General features: G+C 31.0%; 2 protein-coding genes across 2 annotated transcripts; one reads left to right on the top strand and one right to left on the bottom strand.

Moving 5' to 3' along the window:
* Positions 1-405: 405 nt before the first annotated feature.
* On the top strand, positions 406-2,926 carry LOC114164818 (tRNA (carboxymethyluridine(34)-5-O)-methyltransferase). Its single transcript, XM_028049591.1, has 3 exons — positions 406-574; positions 812-1,832; positions 2,429-2,926. Exons 2-3 carry the CDS (start codon positions 838-840, stop codon positions 2,514-2,516), a joined length of 1,083 nt encoding a protein of 360 aa, XP_027905392.1. The 5' UTR covers positions 406-574; positions 812-837; the 3' UTR covers positions 2,517-2,926.
* Positions 2,927-3,703: 777 nt separating this feature from the next.
* On the bottom strand, positions 3,704-7,806 carry LOC114163833. The gene is made up of 7 exons (XM_028048186.1): positions 7,613-7,806; positions 5,796-7,163; positions 5,572-5,627; positions 5,220-5,453; positions 4,823-5,114; positions 4,455-4,651; positions 3,704-4,047 (listed from the first exon to the last, which is right to left on the bottom strand). Exons 2-7 carry the CDS (start codon positions 7,110-7,112, stop codon positions 3,894-3,896), a joined length of 2,250 nt encoding a protein of 749 aa, XP_027903987.1. The 5' UTR covers positions 7,113-7,163; positions 7,613-7,806; the 3' UTR covers positions 3,704-3,893.
* Positions 7,807-17,236: the final 9,430 nt, after the last annotated feature.

Below are 17,236 nucleotides of genomic sequence, written 5' to 3'. Positions count from 1 at the left end.
GGAAGGAGGCTAAATATTCAAAATTTTGTTAAAGACTTCTCTATCCTCTTTCTCCAAGACTTTGCATCTAGCCTATGCTAATTGTTAAAATAAACAAAATTCAGAATAATACCCGTCAAATGCATCAAAATGGTGATAACATTTGAAAAATTGTATAAATTCCAATAAATAACAGTCAAAAAACATATTTTTTAATGCCTCCATTGATTAAAACAAGGTTCAATAACCAGTTTTGAGTAAACAACTTAACCTTAAAAAGTTATCCCATCTAAAGCATATTTGTTTTAATTAACTAAATTAAAAAAATCTTTTGTAAACTTTCAAAATAATTATTAAATAAAAGTTTTTTTTTTCTTATAATTTAAGCAAAGAACTATGGGTTTATATTCCTTTGACCCGACCAAATTTGACAAACCGGGTTTTGGAGTTTGTTGTCGGGTCTCAGCCACCATTCACTCAAAACAAGCATCAACCACCGACGATGTTCGTCACTTCAGGATTCTCTTCATTTCTCATTTTTCATGAAAAACTTTAATAACTTTTCTTCTCTATTCAGAAGCCCTTCTGTTGACTGGTAAGCAATTTTTTGCCTCCAAGTTTGGAGTTTTAAGCCCCGGTTTCTTTCTAGTTTTGATGATTCTGACCTAACTTTTCTCACATCTCATTTGGTTATATTATTACAAGTTTGCATATTTTGGTTTTGGGTTTTCTTTTTTGTATATGAATATGAATGAATCACTATTGGGTTATTTATAGATTTTATAGAATAAATGAAAGATATATCATTTGCAAAAAATTGCTTTTTCTGCAGGTGCTCTCTGCCACACTGACTGGTTAATGATTCATCATCACAGTGTTCTAAAAACAAGTAGATTCCTCAATCCACATAGAGAAGCCCTTGGTTTGACCAGTGTAATTGTTGATTCTGTTTGTCATTTAGCATTTAGTTCAATGAAACAAATCAATTCTATAGGGGATTCTAGTTTGTGTACACTTGCCCCCAGTAAGGAATCTATGAGTGTAAAATCCACCCCTGAAATAGAAAAGAAGTTCGTTCATCATGTATATGATGCTATTGCTCCACATTTCAGTGCCACTCGATTTGCCAAATGGCCGAAGGTTGCATCATTTTTATCATCTTTGCCCTTGGGGTCTCTTGTCCTTGATGCAGGATGTGGGAATGGGAAATACCTAGGTTTGAATCAGGATTGTTTTTTCATAGGATGTGATATAAGTCCTTCCTTGATTAAAATCTGCTCTGATAGAGGGCATGAAGTTTTGGTGGCAGATGCTGTGAATCTTCCTTACAGAACTGGTTTTGGTGATGCGGCTATATCAATAGCAGTGTTACATCACTTAAGCACTGAAAATAGAAGGAGAAAAGCAATAGAAGAATTGGTCAGAGTTGTTAAAAAGGGTGGCCATGTTCTGATTACAGTTTGGGCTGTGGAACAAGAGGATACAACTCTAATTACCAAATGGACTCCACTGACTGAGAAGTATGTTGAAGAGTGGGTAGGACCAGGAAGTCCTCGAGCTCGGACACCCTCACCCTTGCCATTAGAAAGTATTCCTGAGAGTGAGGAGAGTAGCACCGGTGAGAACATAAAAGTTTGCAGTGAGTCAAATGTATGTGAAGATTTGGAGGCAGAAAAACATATGAAGAACCAACAGGAATACTTTGTTCCGTGGCATTTACCTTATCATCGTGCTGAAATCAGTGGTGCTTCTTCTCATGCTCTTGCTGCTGGTCTGGCAACTAAAGATGACAAAAAAGGTGCTGTGGTGTATAATCGATATTATCATGTTTTTAGTGAAGGAGAACTTGAAAGGTAACAAATTCTCATGGTTAAATTTCTTTTTTCTTGTATTTTTCACTGAAGTTACTCAATGTTTGGTAAACGTGATCTTGGATGTCAGTTGTGCTATTATCAGCATACTTTACATCTGAATCTAGAAATATGGATTATGTAAGTAAAGTAGGATGAGATGGAGACATTACATTCGGCAAAACCTGTTTAAGGTTCAATTTTAAACTTAAATTTGCTGCTTGAGCGTCAGCTTGTTGTCCAATCGTAATTTTCCTTTCCCTCTATCATAAAAATTGAGGTGCTATTTGTCCTTGAAAAAGGTTAGGTAAAGATAAAAGAATATTTAAAAAAAAATGCAGCAGATGATGTTTGAGAGTAAAAAAGATGGGATTGAAGTGAGTAGTGTCATGCCATCATGTATCTTTTCTGCTGCTTTAATCAATCAACTGGAACTTTAGGTGTATGACAAATTCACGGTGGCCTTTGTGCTTTATTCTCTTGCTACTCATGTTTCAGAATTGAAAGAGTATAATGCAGAACTATGTTTCAGATGTTTGACATGCTTATGCAGGATGCTTGAGTTCCCATTTCTAACTTGTTTTCACATCCTTTTGCAGTTTGACAACTGGAATAAACAATGCTAGAATCGTTGATCAGTTCTTTGATAAATCCAACTGGTGTATTATTCTGGAGAAAACAGCATAACCTAGAAAGAAACCTGTTTGATACATCAAGGATCCTTGAGTGAGTATAGAAGGCCAGAGTGTTGTATGACAACTTTTACAAAATTTATCTTGCAGGTTAACTTTGTCTGGTATTCAACTTAATATAAATAAAAAAAATGGACAGCTGCAAAACTTTGAAAGCATTATTCTCTGGCCATTACGATCCAGATCAGGCTGCATTCTTCAAGAAAACCTGAGTCGCAATTTTTATTTTTCTTTCTTTTTATTTGCAAAGCCCAGTTTTGATTGTAACAATAGGGCATGAAGTAGGCATGTGTTGGTGTTATATCTGGCCACTTTGTCAGCCCAAACATTGCTGAATATCTTTTATACAGGAGCATTTCTACAACGTCGTTTATTGGAAGTTTATTTCACAGTTGGATTTCAGTATTTTGTCATGATCTGTGCTTTCTGTACCAGTTTTGAAAGAATTAAAACACCCACATCACAGGGCTAAAATCTAGCTCCTTTTAAATATTCCTTTTGAGTATGGGATGAGCAGACAGTTGAGAAGGATCTTTGGTTCCCAAGTAGGACAGTACAAACTATTGTTGGATCCTTACCTCTAACAACAATGTGTCAGCAATTTAAAACACGAACACGTGAATTTGTGATTTTGTAATACCGTTTTTACTTCTTGCCAAATATCAAATAAGCAAAATTTGATTATCGTAAACGCTCGCACCATTTTGGAAATTGGCTAACCCTGCCTTTCTGCATTTGTTGTAAGGAAAGGGGAAACAACTGTTACTAGTTGAGCCTGTTTAGTTATTTCCTGTTTTCAAACCCTTGAATATAAAGAGGTTTGTAAAGAATGATAAAATTACATGAATTAAGGACATATCCATCCCAAATTCAAATTTTCCATTTTTTGGAGTTCTCAAATGAATCTACATATTTCTCTAATCTAATCTCCAAATAATTTCATCTCGTTAATTTTTATCACTATTTAATTAACTAAGAGCACACGAGATTCAATTTCTAAGGACCTGTGCTTATATTTGGGGACTGCTTTGTAACCATCAGCTTCATTTCATTAATTTTCAGCCGCTAAAGAAATGTCCACCTGAGGCATTACGAATTCGAGCTCTTCAGTTGAAGCAGATTACGTTATATGTGATGAACCATCATAAATTGCATGCATCAAACATTAAAGAGCACAGGTAATTTTAGAAAGAAAGTACATATAGAACAGGAATTTAGGAGGTAAACATTTTCGTCTTCCTCGTGCACACAGACGAGTGAAATGGGCAGAAAAAAGTTAAACAGGCAACATTGAATACTTTGGTGGTAATTTGTACGATAGAAAATCAGTATAAATCTATGAGGCATATTTACAGAACTTTGGTAGCGTATGCTAGCAGTTCAAACCCCAGTCATAAGGCTGATATGTCACCTTCAACTCGGAAGCAGCAAGTAGGTCCAACAATACTTCAGAGTCAGCTGGATCTAAGTAGTTTGAAACATGCTTTATCACCTCTACCTCGTTCTTGCCAAAATCTATACTGTACCTGAGAACGAACAAGGACAAACAACTACTTTCAGATTTGAATATCTCCAAAATAAACACCTAATTTTAGCACTGTTCACCATCATTTTTTTTTTCATTGATGATAGTAAACGCGTGTACATACTTAACTTCTACTTACAAAGTAATATTAAACATCAGAATGGATTTTCACAATTATATAGTAGTTTGTTTGCATTTCTTCCCGATCCTTCATGCATTTTGTGAGTACAAGTGAGATAGCCACTAGCCAAACTTACAAAAGTAAAAGCTTAAAAGATTTGAAAATTTTGCTTTTTAGCAAAGAGAAGATGTGTAGTGTACAAAAAAAATATTCGATGAGCAGTCTTTGCTTAAATTTACCAAAAATCCCATCAATCATATTCAAAAGCCTCGTTTGAAAGAACATACCATTTAAGGATCTTACTAGCATTTACAGCCTTTGCACTCGAATCAATTACAATGCCTCCATTTCTCAAAAAATTACGGGCTGCATCCAATAACTCTTCATCAATCTTTCCAGGAGTGTAGCACCGAAGTGCAGGCCCAGATCGGGTACCATATACCAAAGCAAAATGAATTAGAGGCTCAGGGTAAGGAAGTGCCACCTGACAAATATGACCACCAAAGTAAGCATGTTATTCTAGTAATTTCACGGTGAAAGCATATGTAACAAACAGCAGAATAGTCTGATAATATAACTAAAAAATGATTTATAATAGAAAATTAAATATTTAAGTAGCTATTAGTAATTTACTAATACAGGTATTAAAGCTTACTGTCGAGCGTTTATCTTTTGCCCCAAATGGCTTCTTAAGGTTATATGGTGGTCGCTGGTTTCCCCGCAATATGCCATTTTGAATAGCTGATAGTGAGTAGGTGGACCCACCAATAACATATTTGAACTCTCCAAATAATTTCCTCCTTTCCATTGCTCCATCTGGATGGCCCAACACTAAGATTGCATGGATGGCCATCATATTATAAAGATTAATAAAGAACGCAAGCTTCTCTTCTCTGGACGAATCCGATATTTCCACTCTCTGGAGCTCTTCCACAATTCTCAGATACCTAAAATGATAAGCGGAAATTCAAGAAATCAATGAATGCATTATCAACATTGCAGGACACATGTCAGTTCGACGCAAGACAGAAGACAGAAAACATTAAATAAACCTTGCGAACTCCTCACTTCCATGTATACTTGTATAATCAACACGCCGTCCATCTTCATAAGCATAGGCTTCAAATATTGCACGGGACAGAAACCTTAGTCTTGACGCAATTTCCGCTAAAGGCTTGGGCTTCAAGGTGCTTATGCCTCTAGAAATGTTGTGACATTGTGACACCACAATGGGGTCATCATCCAAAAACCGATACAGGTGGTTTCCATCCTCAAATAGATTTTCACTAAAGCAAAACAAAAACCATTGAAAACCAGGAAGGATTATCGAAGTTGTTAACGACTGACAAAACATACTTAAAAACATTGGAAAGTGGAAACACCAAATAGAGTACGTGGACTCACTCAGTAACATGTCGAAAGAAGTGTTTCTCGGCAAGCTTTCGTGCAAACTCAACAGCCTAATACCACCGGACTAGAATTAGAAGATAGCAATGACATATGAAACTAGCAATTCGGTGATTTGTTTGAGTGTGTGATTGAAAATATAGCAAGACTAAATACTATGCAATATATAACTGCATACAATATGTCATAGATCCACGCTTCAGACTTAAGACCAAGCTTACCTCAGGCCTTTCCAAATATTGATCTTCTGATAAGAAGTCGATAGCTTCTGAGCCTAGAAAACAGTTCGAGAACCTCCGCACTTTATGCAAGCGGTCCTTCACAGCTATGGATTCTTTCATTTTGCGGACAATAATTGCCATTTCATCAGGTAGTCCACTACTGGGTACATCATCCTCGCCAGAGAGAGGTGGCGATGGGGCCTCAAATAGTGGTGCTTCAGTAATAAGAAAGTCAACCTTCTCATCAAGCTTGCCAGACTCATCTAGAGTCTTCAACTCACTCGAGCCTCCAATAAGTATTTCATTGAAAAAAACCTTTGGTACAGAAGTAGATCCAGAAATCCTTTCCAGCTCCTTCTTTCTACTAGGGAACACATCTATGTTGATTTCTACATATCTAAGCCTTTTCAAACGCAAAAAAAGCCTAATCTCGTTAGATTCTTGGCACCCTAGTTTCGTGTACAGTATAATCCTTCCTTTCATGACTATTGAGTCTATCTGCTCAGTTTTGTTTTCGGCACCAGCATCGGATGACTTCTTGATGTAGTTTAAGGGATTCCAGTCAAATTTCTCAGACACCATCTTGTTTTCACCAACTTTTCCAATATCTGATACTTCCTTACCTTCATCATCAACATTATCCACAGTAACTTCATCTCTTTTTCCAGAGAGACGACGCATCATGGTGGAGACTGCCACTGCACTCTTCTCCTTAACAAAATTCTTAAGAGCCACAGCCTTCTCAACCACACCTGGGGAGTCCTGATCTGCATCCAACCTACGACCAGACATACTGCGGTTAGCTTCCATCCCTGGAACCTCTGTTCCATCAAAAACAGGTTCCAAATTGGGGTCCTCGCTTGGAATTTCATCTGACTTATCAAACATCTGCATGGATTCCCTATCATCCACTTCTTTAGTCAAGCCACTCCGTCCAGAATCACCATCTAGATTTGTTTCTTGGTTTCTGAACTCCAAATCTCCAACAGCACTCGTCTTATCACCAGACTCCTCTTGCCTATCAGTAATAATTTCAGTTTCAGATTTGGTTTCCAAGTTTTCCAGTTGAGTTCGAGATTGTAAATCCCTATCGTTCCTCTTGGACCTTACATCTTCCGCATCTGGTATATCATCAAATTCGGGACCATCATGACCAATAATTTGACCCTCCGCCTCCTTTGACTGTTTCTTCTGATCAGTTACCAAATCAGTCTCCTTTGATTGGTTCTTCTGATCAGTTACCGAATCACCCACCCGCAAGTTATCAACAGCTTGAGAATTCACTCCAGTCGTCTCCTCTAACTGTATATTTTCCATGATGAAAGCAAGCTACAGTTCATACAATATGCCACACTCCAACCAATAGCCCTACAAGAAGTTATAAAGCACATATATAAACTAACTACGGTAGCGCGCAATCTATTGACCAGCAGCAAACAAATGTACGAATAACAAAACCCCCAAAAATTCTATCAAGAAATAAAAATAGCAATAGCACCAATACAATAATGCTATACAAATCATACAAATCGGTATTTTGTAGTTTTAGACCAGAGCAGAGATAGAGATTAAAAGAATTGCAAAGATTCCATACATCATGAGATCACACAGCAGCAAAACACGATTTACTTATGTGTGATGTATAGACAAAAAAAATGAGGAAATCAGAAGGAAAAATCCTTCCCTAACAATTCATATCCATATCCTATCCAATTGAAAAGTAACTGATTAATGATAGAAAAACGGTATGACAGAAGAAGTAGGTAAATGAAAGAATCGCAGATAGCAGCCAGTGAAGACGAAAAAAGATAACTTACGGATCCAAAGTTGAACAGAGAAGCAGAGAGGATGCGTTTGGTTGACTATAGTGGTGGTTGTGTTGAATAAATGTTAGTCTCTGTGTGTGTGTAACTTTTGGGGGTTTGAAACCATCAAATGAAACCGCAATTGACAGAGGGAGAAGCGGGAAGTGTTCAGGGAGGCTGCGCCTAAACTTTTCTTTACATTTTTTTTTTTCACACAACCATTATACAGCATATTTATATTATTATTATTACTATTATTCTCATGTTGAAAAACAACTTCTTCTTTGTTTTCTTGCACCCGAAATTTTGGGATAATGTAATGGACCCAATAATTTGTCCATTTATCAGTTGGAAAATAGAGTGAATGCTCTTTGAAACGTCTATTAAATAATGAATGCGTTACATTTTTCAGTTTTGATGAAAAAATACAAAAAAAATTTTTAACTTATTTTAAAATATGTCATGATTGATTGATTCACTAAACAATTAATCTATAAATGATTCAATAAAAGTGAAATAAATATTCCTTCTATTAGATAAAAAAATGGGAAATATCAAATTTAAGCAAGCTTTTTAAGAAATGGTAAACCTCAAATTTCACTTAAAAAATATTAATTTGAAATTGCAGTCATATATATATATTCTCTTACACATTTTAATCACAAGATTTATTTGTTCCATATCAATTAGATTTTTTATCCGTATTTTTAGGAGTTTTTTTATTGGTGTTTATAATTAGTGATGTTCATTTTTGTTCAAATTTATTCAAGATTAGCTTTTACTGTTGATGAGAAGTTTTCTGCCAAACTAGAATTATTCTAAACTATGTATGGATATACAAGATTAATTTAATAGTAAAATATTTGAACTTTTCAAGAAAAATAACATATTAATAAATATTAATTATTAATAAAGAAAAGTATTTTTGACCAATGTAGAGAACTTTTCAACTGAGTAGAAAAGTCAAAGAAAAATATTTATAACAGACGATATTGAATAAGTAATTATGGCATATAATCCGAAATTATTACAAATAATACTAAATAATAATATCAGTTGAAATTAATTAAATTTTGTTATCAACGTTAAGCATTCGGGTTGAATAAATAATTTTCATGGACCTCAACTCAAAGGCATTATTGAGTAGTTAATGATTTTGAAATTTAAATGTTATTTAGTATTAAAACAATTTTTCGTATTTTGTAACAATTGAATTATTTTATACAAATAAGATAATTAAAATTTAATAAATTTAAACTGTTTTATTAAATAAAATATTTAAAATGTCAAATCTCGAATTTGGAGTATTTGAATTTTAGTGTGGTTATAGTTTTATTTTATTTTTTAATAAATTTTAATTGTAATAATAAATTATTGATAAATTTTGAGTATTCCCTACATGGTATAGCTAAACTGTAAAAATTTATAAAAATATTGAAATTTATAAAGATGTCTGATATAATTTTATTTGAAAATCATGAATACTTGTTTTATCTCTCACACCTTGGTTCAGGCCGGTGTGTTAATGAAAAGTGTGATATTTTTGCTGTGATCACATGCAAGTTTATTTGGAAAGCTGAAAATGATGAGATTTTCAACTACCTCTTTCATCTGTTGGTGCATTAACCGGGTTTAATCATATAGTGTCTGAAACATTCATGGAGAGAGAACAATTGATAATTCGTATATAGGGATGGCAACGGGGCGGGGTGGGTACGGGTATCATGATCCCATCCTCATTCCCATAATAAAAATTTATCCCCATCCCCATCCCCAAACTCAACGGGTATACAACTTTTGACCCATCCCCATCCCCACCGGGTAACGGGTATTTTCTTATACCCATACTCATACCCATTTTTTTATTGTTCCATATATCAATTAAATATTTTTTATAAAAAAAATTTAAAAATCACATCAACGGAATCATGATACTATCAAAATATTCAATATTAAAATAACATACTCTTTTTGATTTTCATGATGTCAAATATTAAGAAAAATATTATAATAGTATAAATCTCAAATTAAAGTATCAAATAACAACTAAATAAAATTCAAATAATTATATAAAAGCTAAAAAATTACACATTACTAAAATTTTATAATAACCAAAATATTTATTAATTTTACAAATGATCAGTGGTTTCATTTGCATTCGATCCACCTACACATAGAAAAAAAATGAAAAATTAGATATGATATAATAATTGAAATTGAAAATTTTAATTACTAGAATATAATGTACCTTCTTCATCAGATTCATTTTCACTCATGAGAACATCTTTTCCTTTTAATTTTTTAACACCTACAAACACCAAATGTAGAATATTAGATGAGAATTCACAAAAAATACTAACAAAAAATATTAATAAATTTGAGTAACTTACCTAGATGGTTTGAGTTCCATATCCAACTTCTTGTACACATCAAAGCCTCTATAGTAATATGATGAAGTCGACTACGGTGAGAAGTTAATATCTGACCACCAGTACTAAAAGCAGATTCAGAAGCTACAGTTGTTATTGGAATAGCTAAAACATCCCTTGTAATTGCTTGAAGGGTTGGAAACTTTAACCCATTTGTTTTCCACCATGATAGGATATCAAATTCTTGTGTAACCGACAAATTATCTTCTTCCAAGTAATAATCCAACTCTGTTTTCATAACTGTAGTTCTAGATTTTTTCTTTTTTGCCATAAACTCTAAAAATTTATTCGCATCATTATCAACATCCTTTCCCAACTCCAATGATGTAGCTCTATAAGAAGAAGTTTCATTCTTTTTGATTGATATTCCAAAACCAAATCATAGCACATTTGACGAATCCTACTAAGTTTCAGATCAAAATCATTACCATACAATTTATAAAAATAATATTCTAACATGTCCATCTTGTACCTTGGATCTAAAACTGAAGCAATTGCCAATATATCATGAATAACACTCCAGTAACTTTCAAATTTCTTTAACATTTGTATTGCCATATTTTGAATGGTTATCTCAGGAGATTTAACCCAATCATTTATTGCAATCTTGATCTCACAAATCTTTGGGAAAAAGATGTTGGCAGTTGGGTATTTGGAGCCAGAAATGATTTCTGTGATGTCATTAAATAATTTTAGCCTTCGACAAACATCCTTTGCAAATTCCCACTGCATATTAGTTGGCAAAGAAGTGTATTGAGCTTCACGTTGCTTTAACCTAAAAAACACATCCTTATAACATATGGCAATATCAAGCATCTTGTAAGTAGAATTCCATCTAGTTGGGCAATCCAAACTTAACTTTTTAGTGAAAGAAATTCGCAATTGTCTAGCTGTTTCCTCAAATTTTTCCATTCTTTTAGGAGTTGCTGTCCAATATGCTACACTTTCTCGAATTTTTTCCACCCCTTCTTTTAGGACGGCTAACCCTTCTTTCACAATCAAATTAAGGATATGTGCTGAACAACACATATGAAGCAAAGACCCTTTCTTAATGAGTGTGTCCAACTTCAACTTATCCTTAATTTTTTCAATCATGCTATCATTTGTGCTGCAGTTGTCTAAAGTGATAGTAGACAATTTTGTATCAATATTCCAATCGAACAAACAATCAACTAATACATTGCAAAGTCGATCAGCTGTGTGAGGTGCGGGAACATAAATGAACCTATAAATTAAGCAATATTTTGTAAGACATATAATCTTTCTAGAGGTGCATAAAAATAATTACTGGAAAATTTATAAATTAAAAAAGGTGTACCTCAAAATTATATTTTGCAATGTCCAATTGTCATCAATATAGTGAGCTGTGATAGACATATACCCTTTCTTTTGATTGCTTGCAGTCCACATATCCGATGTAATTGCTATTCTTCCTTTATTTGTATCTATCAACTTCATAACAACTTGTTTTTCATGTTCATAGATGCCGAGTATCTCTTTCTTTATCGTATTTCGTGAAGGAAGTTGAAATAATGGTTGAATTGTTGTCACGAATCTAATAAAACCAATATGGTCCACTATTGACAATGGATATTCATGCAATATAATCATTGTTGCAAGTTCCCTCTTGGCATTTTCTTCATTATAAGCTCCACAAGCCAATTCCTTTTTGCCACTTGAAATCTTAGAAAAAAGTGTTTTTTGTCCCCCTTTTCCTTTTGCTAAAGCCTTCTTTTGAATACATATGTTTGTATGATGGTGCAAGTGCTTTGTTCCATTCTTTGTTTCTCCACCAAGCAGTTTCTTGCAATAGTTACATTTAGCTTTGTATTTTCCATCAACTTTTATCTTTTCAAAGTGTTCCCACACAACACTTTTCAATTTCTCTTTCTCAGGCTCTACTTGTGTTGTTGAATGTATTTCATCATGAACTTCTGAAGGTGTTTGCGTAGATGGATTCAATGGAGATTGACTGTCATTATTGGAACTTTGAAAGGGAGTTGGTTGTTGTGAACACTGTGGTGGACTTGGTACCTGCAAATCTTGATCCTGTGCTCATTTTCTCTAGAAACTAACATACGTAACAAAAAAAAATCAAACAAAGTAAAAAAGTTAATTTCTTTTTTAACAAAATATAAAAGGAAAACCAATAATCAAGTTTAAAAATATTTCAAATATCTTTTATACTATTAAAAATTTATATTATACCACTTAAACGAAATAGCACAAATAACAAAATTAAATTAATAATAATTCAAATTTAAACATAGATTCTTCATCTTTTGATCTTGAATTAAATTAAGGATTTATGCAATTGAGCACTTAAAATTGAGAATTAAACATTATCATGAAACAAAAAATAAATAATAAATAAAATTATCATAAAGGAGTAAAGATAATTAAATGTGTGACCCAAATTTGAGAATATCCATTTGAACATAACATAACGGAAAAAAAATGTATAATTAAGATTATGATAAAAGGAAAAGTACCTTGAAGATCTGCTTAAACCTTAAAGAACAAGCCAAACAATTAAAAGAGAGTAAAAAAGTGTAAAACCAAAGTAACAAAAAGAAGAGCTACAAAATAAGAGTCAAACATTTTCATGAAAATAAATAAATAAATAAAGATAATCAAATGTGTAACCTAAAAATTATTTCATAGAATGAAATTGAGGAACACCTATTTGAACATAACCATGTACAGAGAGTAAAAATTATGTAATAAGAAGAAGAAAAATTACCTTCAAAATTAAATCTTGAAAAACAAACCAGACAATTGAGAGAGTAAACAAAGTGTATAACAAAAAACAAAGAGAATGAGAAATATGTTATATATATATATATATATATATATATATTATATTATATTATATTATATTATATATTATATTACTATGTATATATATATTATATGTGTGGATATCTTATGTTTATATATATATATATATATATATATATATATAATTATTTATATATATTATATTATATTATATATTATATTATTATTACTATGTATATATATTATATGTGTGGATATCTTATATTTATATATATATATATATATTTTTTATAGATATATATTTATTTTAAGTATATATTATATTATATTATATAATAATATAAATATAATAATATATATTATATTATTATGTATATATATTATATGTATATGCGTAGATATTTTATGCTTTTATATATATATATATATATATTTTAAATTTTTATAAATTTGTAATGTTATAAATTTGTTTATAAAAGATTTCACTAGTTAAATGATTAATTTGTTTTATACGTATATATTATATATATTATATTATATTATTATGTATATATATTATATGTATATTATATTATATTATATTATATTATATTACATGTATATGTGTAAATATATATATATATATATATATATATATATATAAAAGTATATTTTATTTATATGTATATATACTATATTATATTATATTATATTATATTTTATGTGTAAATATATTATTTATTTATATATATTTTTTGGATTATTTAATAAATTATAAATAGTTTAGTAATTTAAGCGGGGACGGGTATTTGGGCGGGTATATATATATCCCCATCCCCATCCCCATCTCCAGTTGAAAATTTCGGGTATTACCCATACCCATACCCATACCCAGTCAAAGCAGGGATTTCCCGTCAAAACGGGGACGGGTTCGGGTGATACCCACGGGCACGGGTTTATTTGCCATCTCTATGTATACCGTTTTTTTGTTCCCGATGAAGCTAAAGACAAACTAAATATGACATTTGTTACTTGACAACATCATGTTAGAATTTGAATTTCATAAAATCAAGGGGTGGGTGGAGTTAACTTATATATAATATATATATATATATAACTTTAATTATTTATTTTCTTAGTTGACTTTAATTTTAGAATCGATCAAACCCCTCTCTTATATATATATATATATATATATATATATATATATATATATATATAGTTTAATATTAAAAAATAATAATAACTTTTTAACATAATTTCCTAGCTTTCTAATTTTTTTCCTCTCACTATCATCTTTACTTCTATACACACAACAATGTAGAGATGGAGAAGGGGACCTAATCCTAACGCCCTTCCTTGCATTGGTAAAGTATGTTGGTGCCGTTGTGGGGTTCATTATGAGTGAGTTTGTTTCTTTAATTTTTTTCTTCTTTGTGAAATAATGATGAAGTAGTTGGTGTTTTGCGAATCAAAACGACGTCGCAAAATGCTATAAAGGAAGAACTCCAAAATCAACGTCAATTCAGAGATTGGTCCATTTGTGTTTATTTCCAAAATAGTATTTTTCTCACCCATTTTCAATGTTTGAAAACTCGCCTCAGATCTAGAATCACCAATGAACAAAAAAAGTTTATGGGTCGCACTCTTCTCCTTTTAATCTACCATAAAGTGATTTTTTTATTTGGTTGTTATTGTGGTGTAGTTCACAATGTTGAATTTGCTTTGGGAGCTTACGAGTATCAATTGATGAGGATATTCAAGGGGAACCAAAGAGGTGTGAAGGTTTTATCTTTTAGAAAAATAACCCTTATTGCTTGCATTGTGTGATTGAGAAGAATAAAAAGAGGCAAAACTAAATATATAACACAGGTGAAGGCACAATGAACACAAATAAGTAGGGAGCTGCATATTACTTTTTGTACAATTTTTAAAACTTACAAATCAATCTTTTTTGTCATTCAATGAATTTGATTACAAGTCACAAAAATCAACCCTCTTATTGCTATTGCTTGCAATCCTAGAAAGAATAAATAAATCAAACCAGATCTGCAACATAAGTGGGGAACATTGAACAAATAAGTAGGGAGCTGCGTATTATTCTTTTGTATAGTTTTTTAAAACTTACTAATCAATTTTTTTTATCCTCCAATGGGATGAAGTTCTTTTGTTCCATGAATTTGATTACAAGTCACAAAAATTAACCATTATTGCTTACACTGAATGGCCTGACTTGAAAAAAGAAAAAGTCAACCCAGATATGCAAATAAGTGGGACAAAATGAACAAATAAGAGGGTAGCTACATATTAGTTTTTGTTTAATATTTTAAAATTTACTAATCAATCTTTTTTTGTCACGAATTTGAGTATAAGTTATACAAATAAACCTTTATTGCTTGCACTAGGTGATTGCCTCGAAAAGAAATAGGTCAAATTAGATCTCTAACATAAGCGGGGAATAGTAAACAAAGTTAGTGGAAAACTGTATAATACTTTTTGTACAATTTTTTTAAAATTACTAATCAATGCTTTGTTTGTTATCCAATGGGATGTTCTCCTTATCTACCATGAATTTGATTACAAGTCACAAAAATCAAGTTTTATTGTTTGCATTGAGTGACTCACTTGAATAAAAAAGTAGGCCAAACCAGATATGCAAATAAGTTGTGCATAATTAGGGATGTCAACGGAGAGGGTAGAATACGAGTAGTAGATCCCCCGTACCGTACCCGCTGCATAAATATCCGTCTCGTACCCGTACCCATATCCGTCAGGTATCTGTTATGCGGGTACCCGAATAATTTTTTAATATCTACAAATATCCACAGATACCCACGAGTATCTACAAAAAAAATAGAAATAAATATTTAACAACATATTTTAATCGCAAACTCAAATACAAATACAATACATAACATTCATAAATTTAAACAAAGTCCAAATAACCCATTTAAATAGTGTTCAATGACAATTTACAAAGAAATTGAATTTTTTTAAAAACTAATTGATAAAAAAATAACTCATTCAAAATTAATATGTTAATATTTTAATCATATTTTTTTTAAAATTTAAATTAGAGTATAGCGGGTACGGATATCCGCGGGTGCGAATACTATGATATATGTACCTGCCCCGTTAACATGCGGGTATTAAAAATACCCGTACCCGTTACCCGTTATCCGTGTGTATCCATTTACAATATCCATCTTTCATCCGTTACTTTGAGTTAGTACCATCTTTTTTACATAAAAAATGTGTGTAAATAGATATTTCACTTTGTGAACAAATATAAATTTACGGTATATATCACCTTAATCAATTTATAATTATAAATAATTTATGTCATTAAACAAATGCTTAAAAAATACGACACATAGGTGTAATATGTAATAATAAAGTATGAAATAATCAAACAAAGTTGTTTAAGGAACCAATATTTTACCGTGGCATGAGGTTATAATTATTTATTTAATCTTTTATACTATATGATAATTTTGATAATTTTGTTGTGTTTATATAAATAAATGATTATTCGATTTTACTAAAAATATAAATTAATTCAATTTTACTCATAGATATCTATAACTATATATAAAGGGGATTCCCTCTTTTGTGTCCACATTTCATAATTCCAACTTTACCCTTTATAATTTAATTATTTATTAAATTTTTAAAAATTAACGGTTTTTTATAAAATTATTTACTTATCTCCTTTTTCTTTTTTCTCTTACTATTCATCAACAGTTATTTTTCTCTTATTTTCTCCGTACATTTTATTTTATTTTTTATAAATATACTTTTATTTTGTTTATTAAATTAATAACATTACAATATCATCAATTATTAATATAATTCAAAAAATGCGTACACACAGGCGCGATAGCGCCTGTGTTTACACTAGTTTTAAATAACATCCATACAAATAATTAATGTAGTAAAAGATAAAAACAAAAAATAATTAAAATAAAATAACAGATAAAAAATAAATAGAAAAAAATAATTTATTATCAATCTTCGTAGTATTAATATATATTTTGTATAAAAAAATAATAAATAATAACGTTATTATATTTGTTGTATAAAAAACAATAAATACTAACCATAAATGTGTACATGCAATTTACATCAATAGTTATCCATTTTTTTTCAAGTTTTGTGTTTTTTATTTAATTTTCATTTTCAAAATTCAAGATTATATGATTCCGTTTATATTTTATTTAATTATTTTATATTATATACATGTATTATTTTGTGATATAAAAATAAAAATATTTAAATATAAAATGTTATGAATAAATAATTAACAATAATTTATTATTTTTATTTTTCCAAAATAACGGTCACCTTTTTATTTATAAATTTATAAACAACTCAAAAAAGAAGAAGAAGAAGTAAATGCTGCGTCCTTCAACGGCTCTTTCCAAACTCCATCATCTTTCTTATTATC

Source organism: Vigna unguiculata, chromosome 9 (assembly GCF_004118075.2).
Source record: "Vigna unguiculata cultivar IT97K-499-35 chromosome 9, ASM411807v1, whole genome shotgun sequence".
NCBI classification, from domain to species: domain Eukaryota; kingdom Viridiplantae; phylum Streptophyta; class Magnoliopsida; order Fabales; family Fabaceae; genus Vigna; species Vigna unguiculata.
This window is presented reverse-complemented; position numbering and strand designations above follow the sequence as displayed.

Excerpts from the sequence above, each read along its gene's own strand:
- LOC114164818 (XM_028049591.1), top strand. The coding sequence starts at position 838 with ATGATTCATCATCACAGTGTTCTAAAAACAAGTAGATTCCTCAATCCA. Across the intron at positions 1,833-2,428 it reads AGTGAAGGAGAACTTGAAAG|TTTGACAACTGGAATAAACA; the intron begins GTAACAAATTCT and ends ATCCTTTTGCAG.
- LOC114163833 (XM_028048186.1), bottom strand. The coding sequence starts at position 7,112 with ATGGAAAATATACAGTTAGAGGAGACGACTGGAGTGAATTCTCAAGCT. Across the intron at positions 5,628-5,795 it reads AATATTTGGAAAGGCCTGAG|GCTGTTGAGTTTGCACGAAA; the intron begins GTAAGCTTGGTC and ends CGGTGGTATTAG. Across the intron at positions 4,652-4,822 it reads CAAAAGATAAACGCTCGACA|GTGGCACTTCCTTACCCTGA; the intron begins GTAAGCTTTAAT and ends CATATTTGTCAG.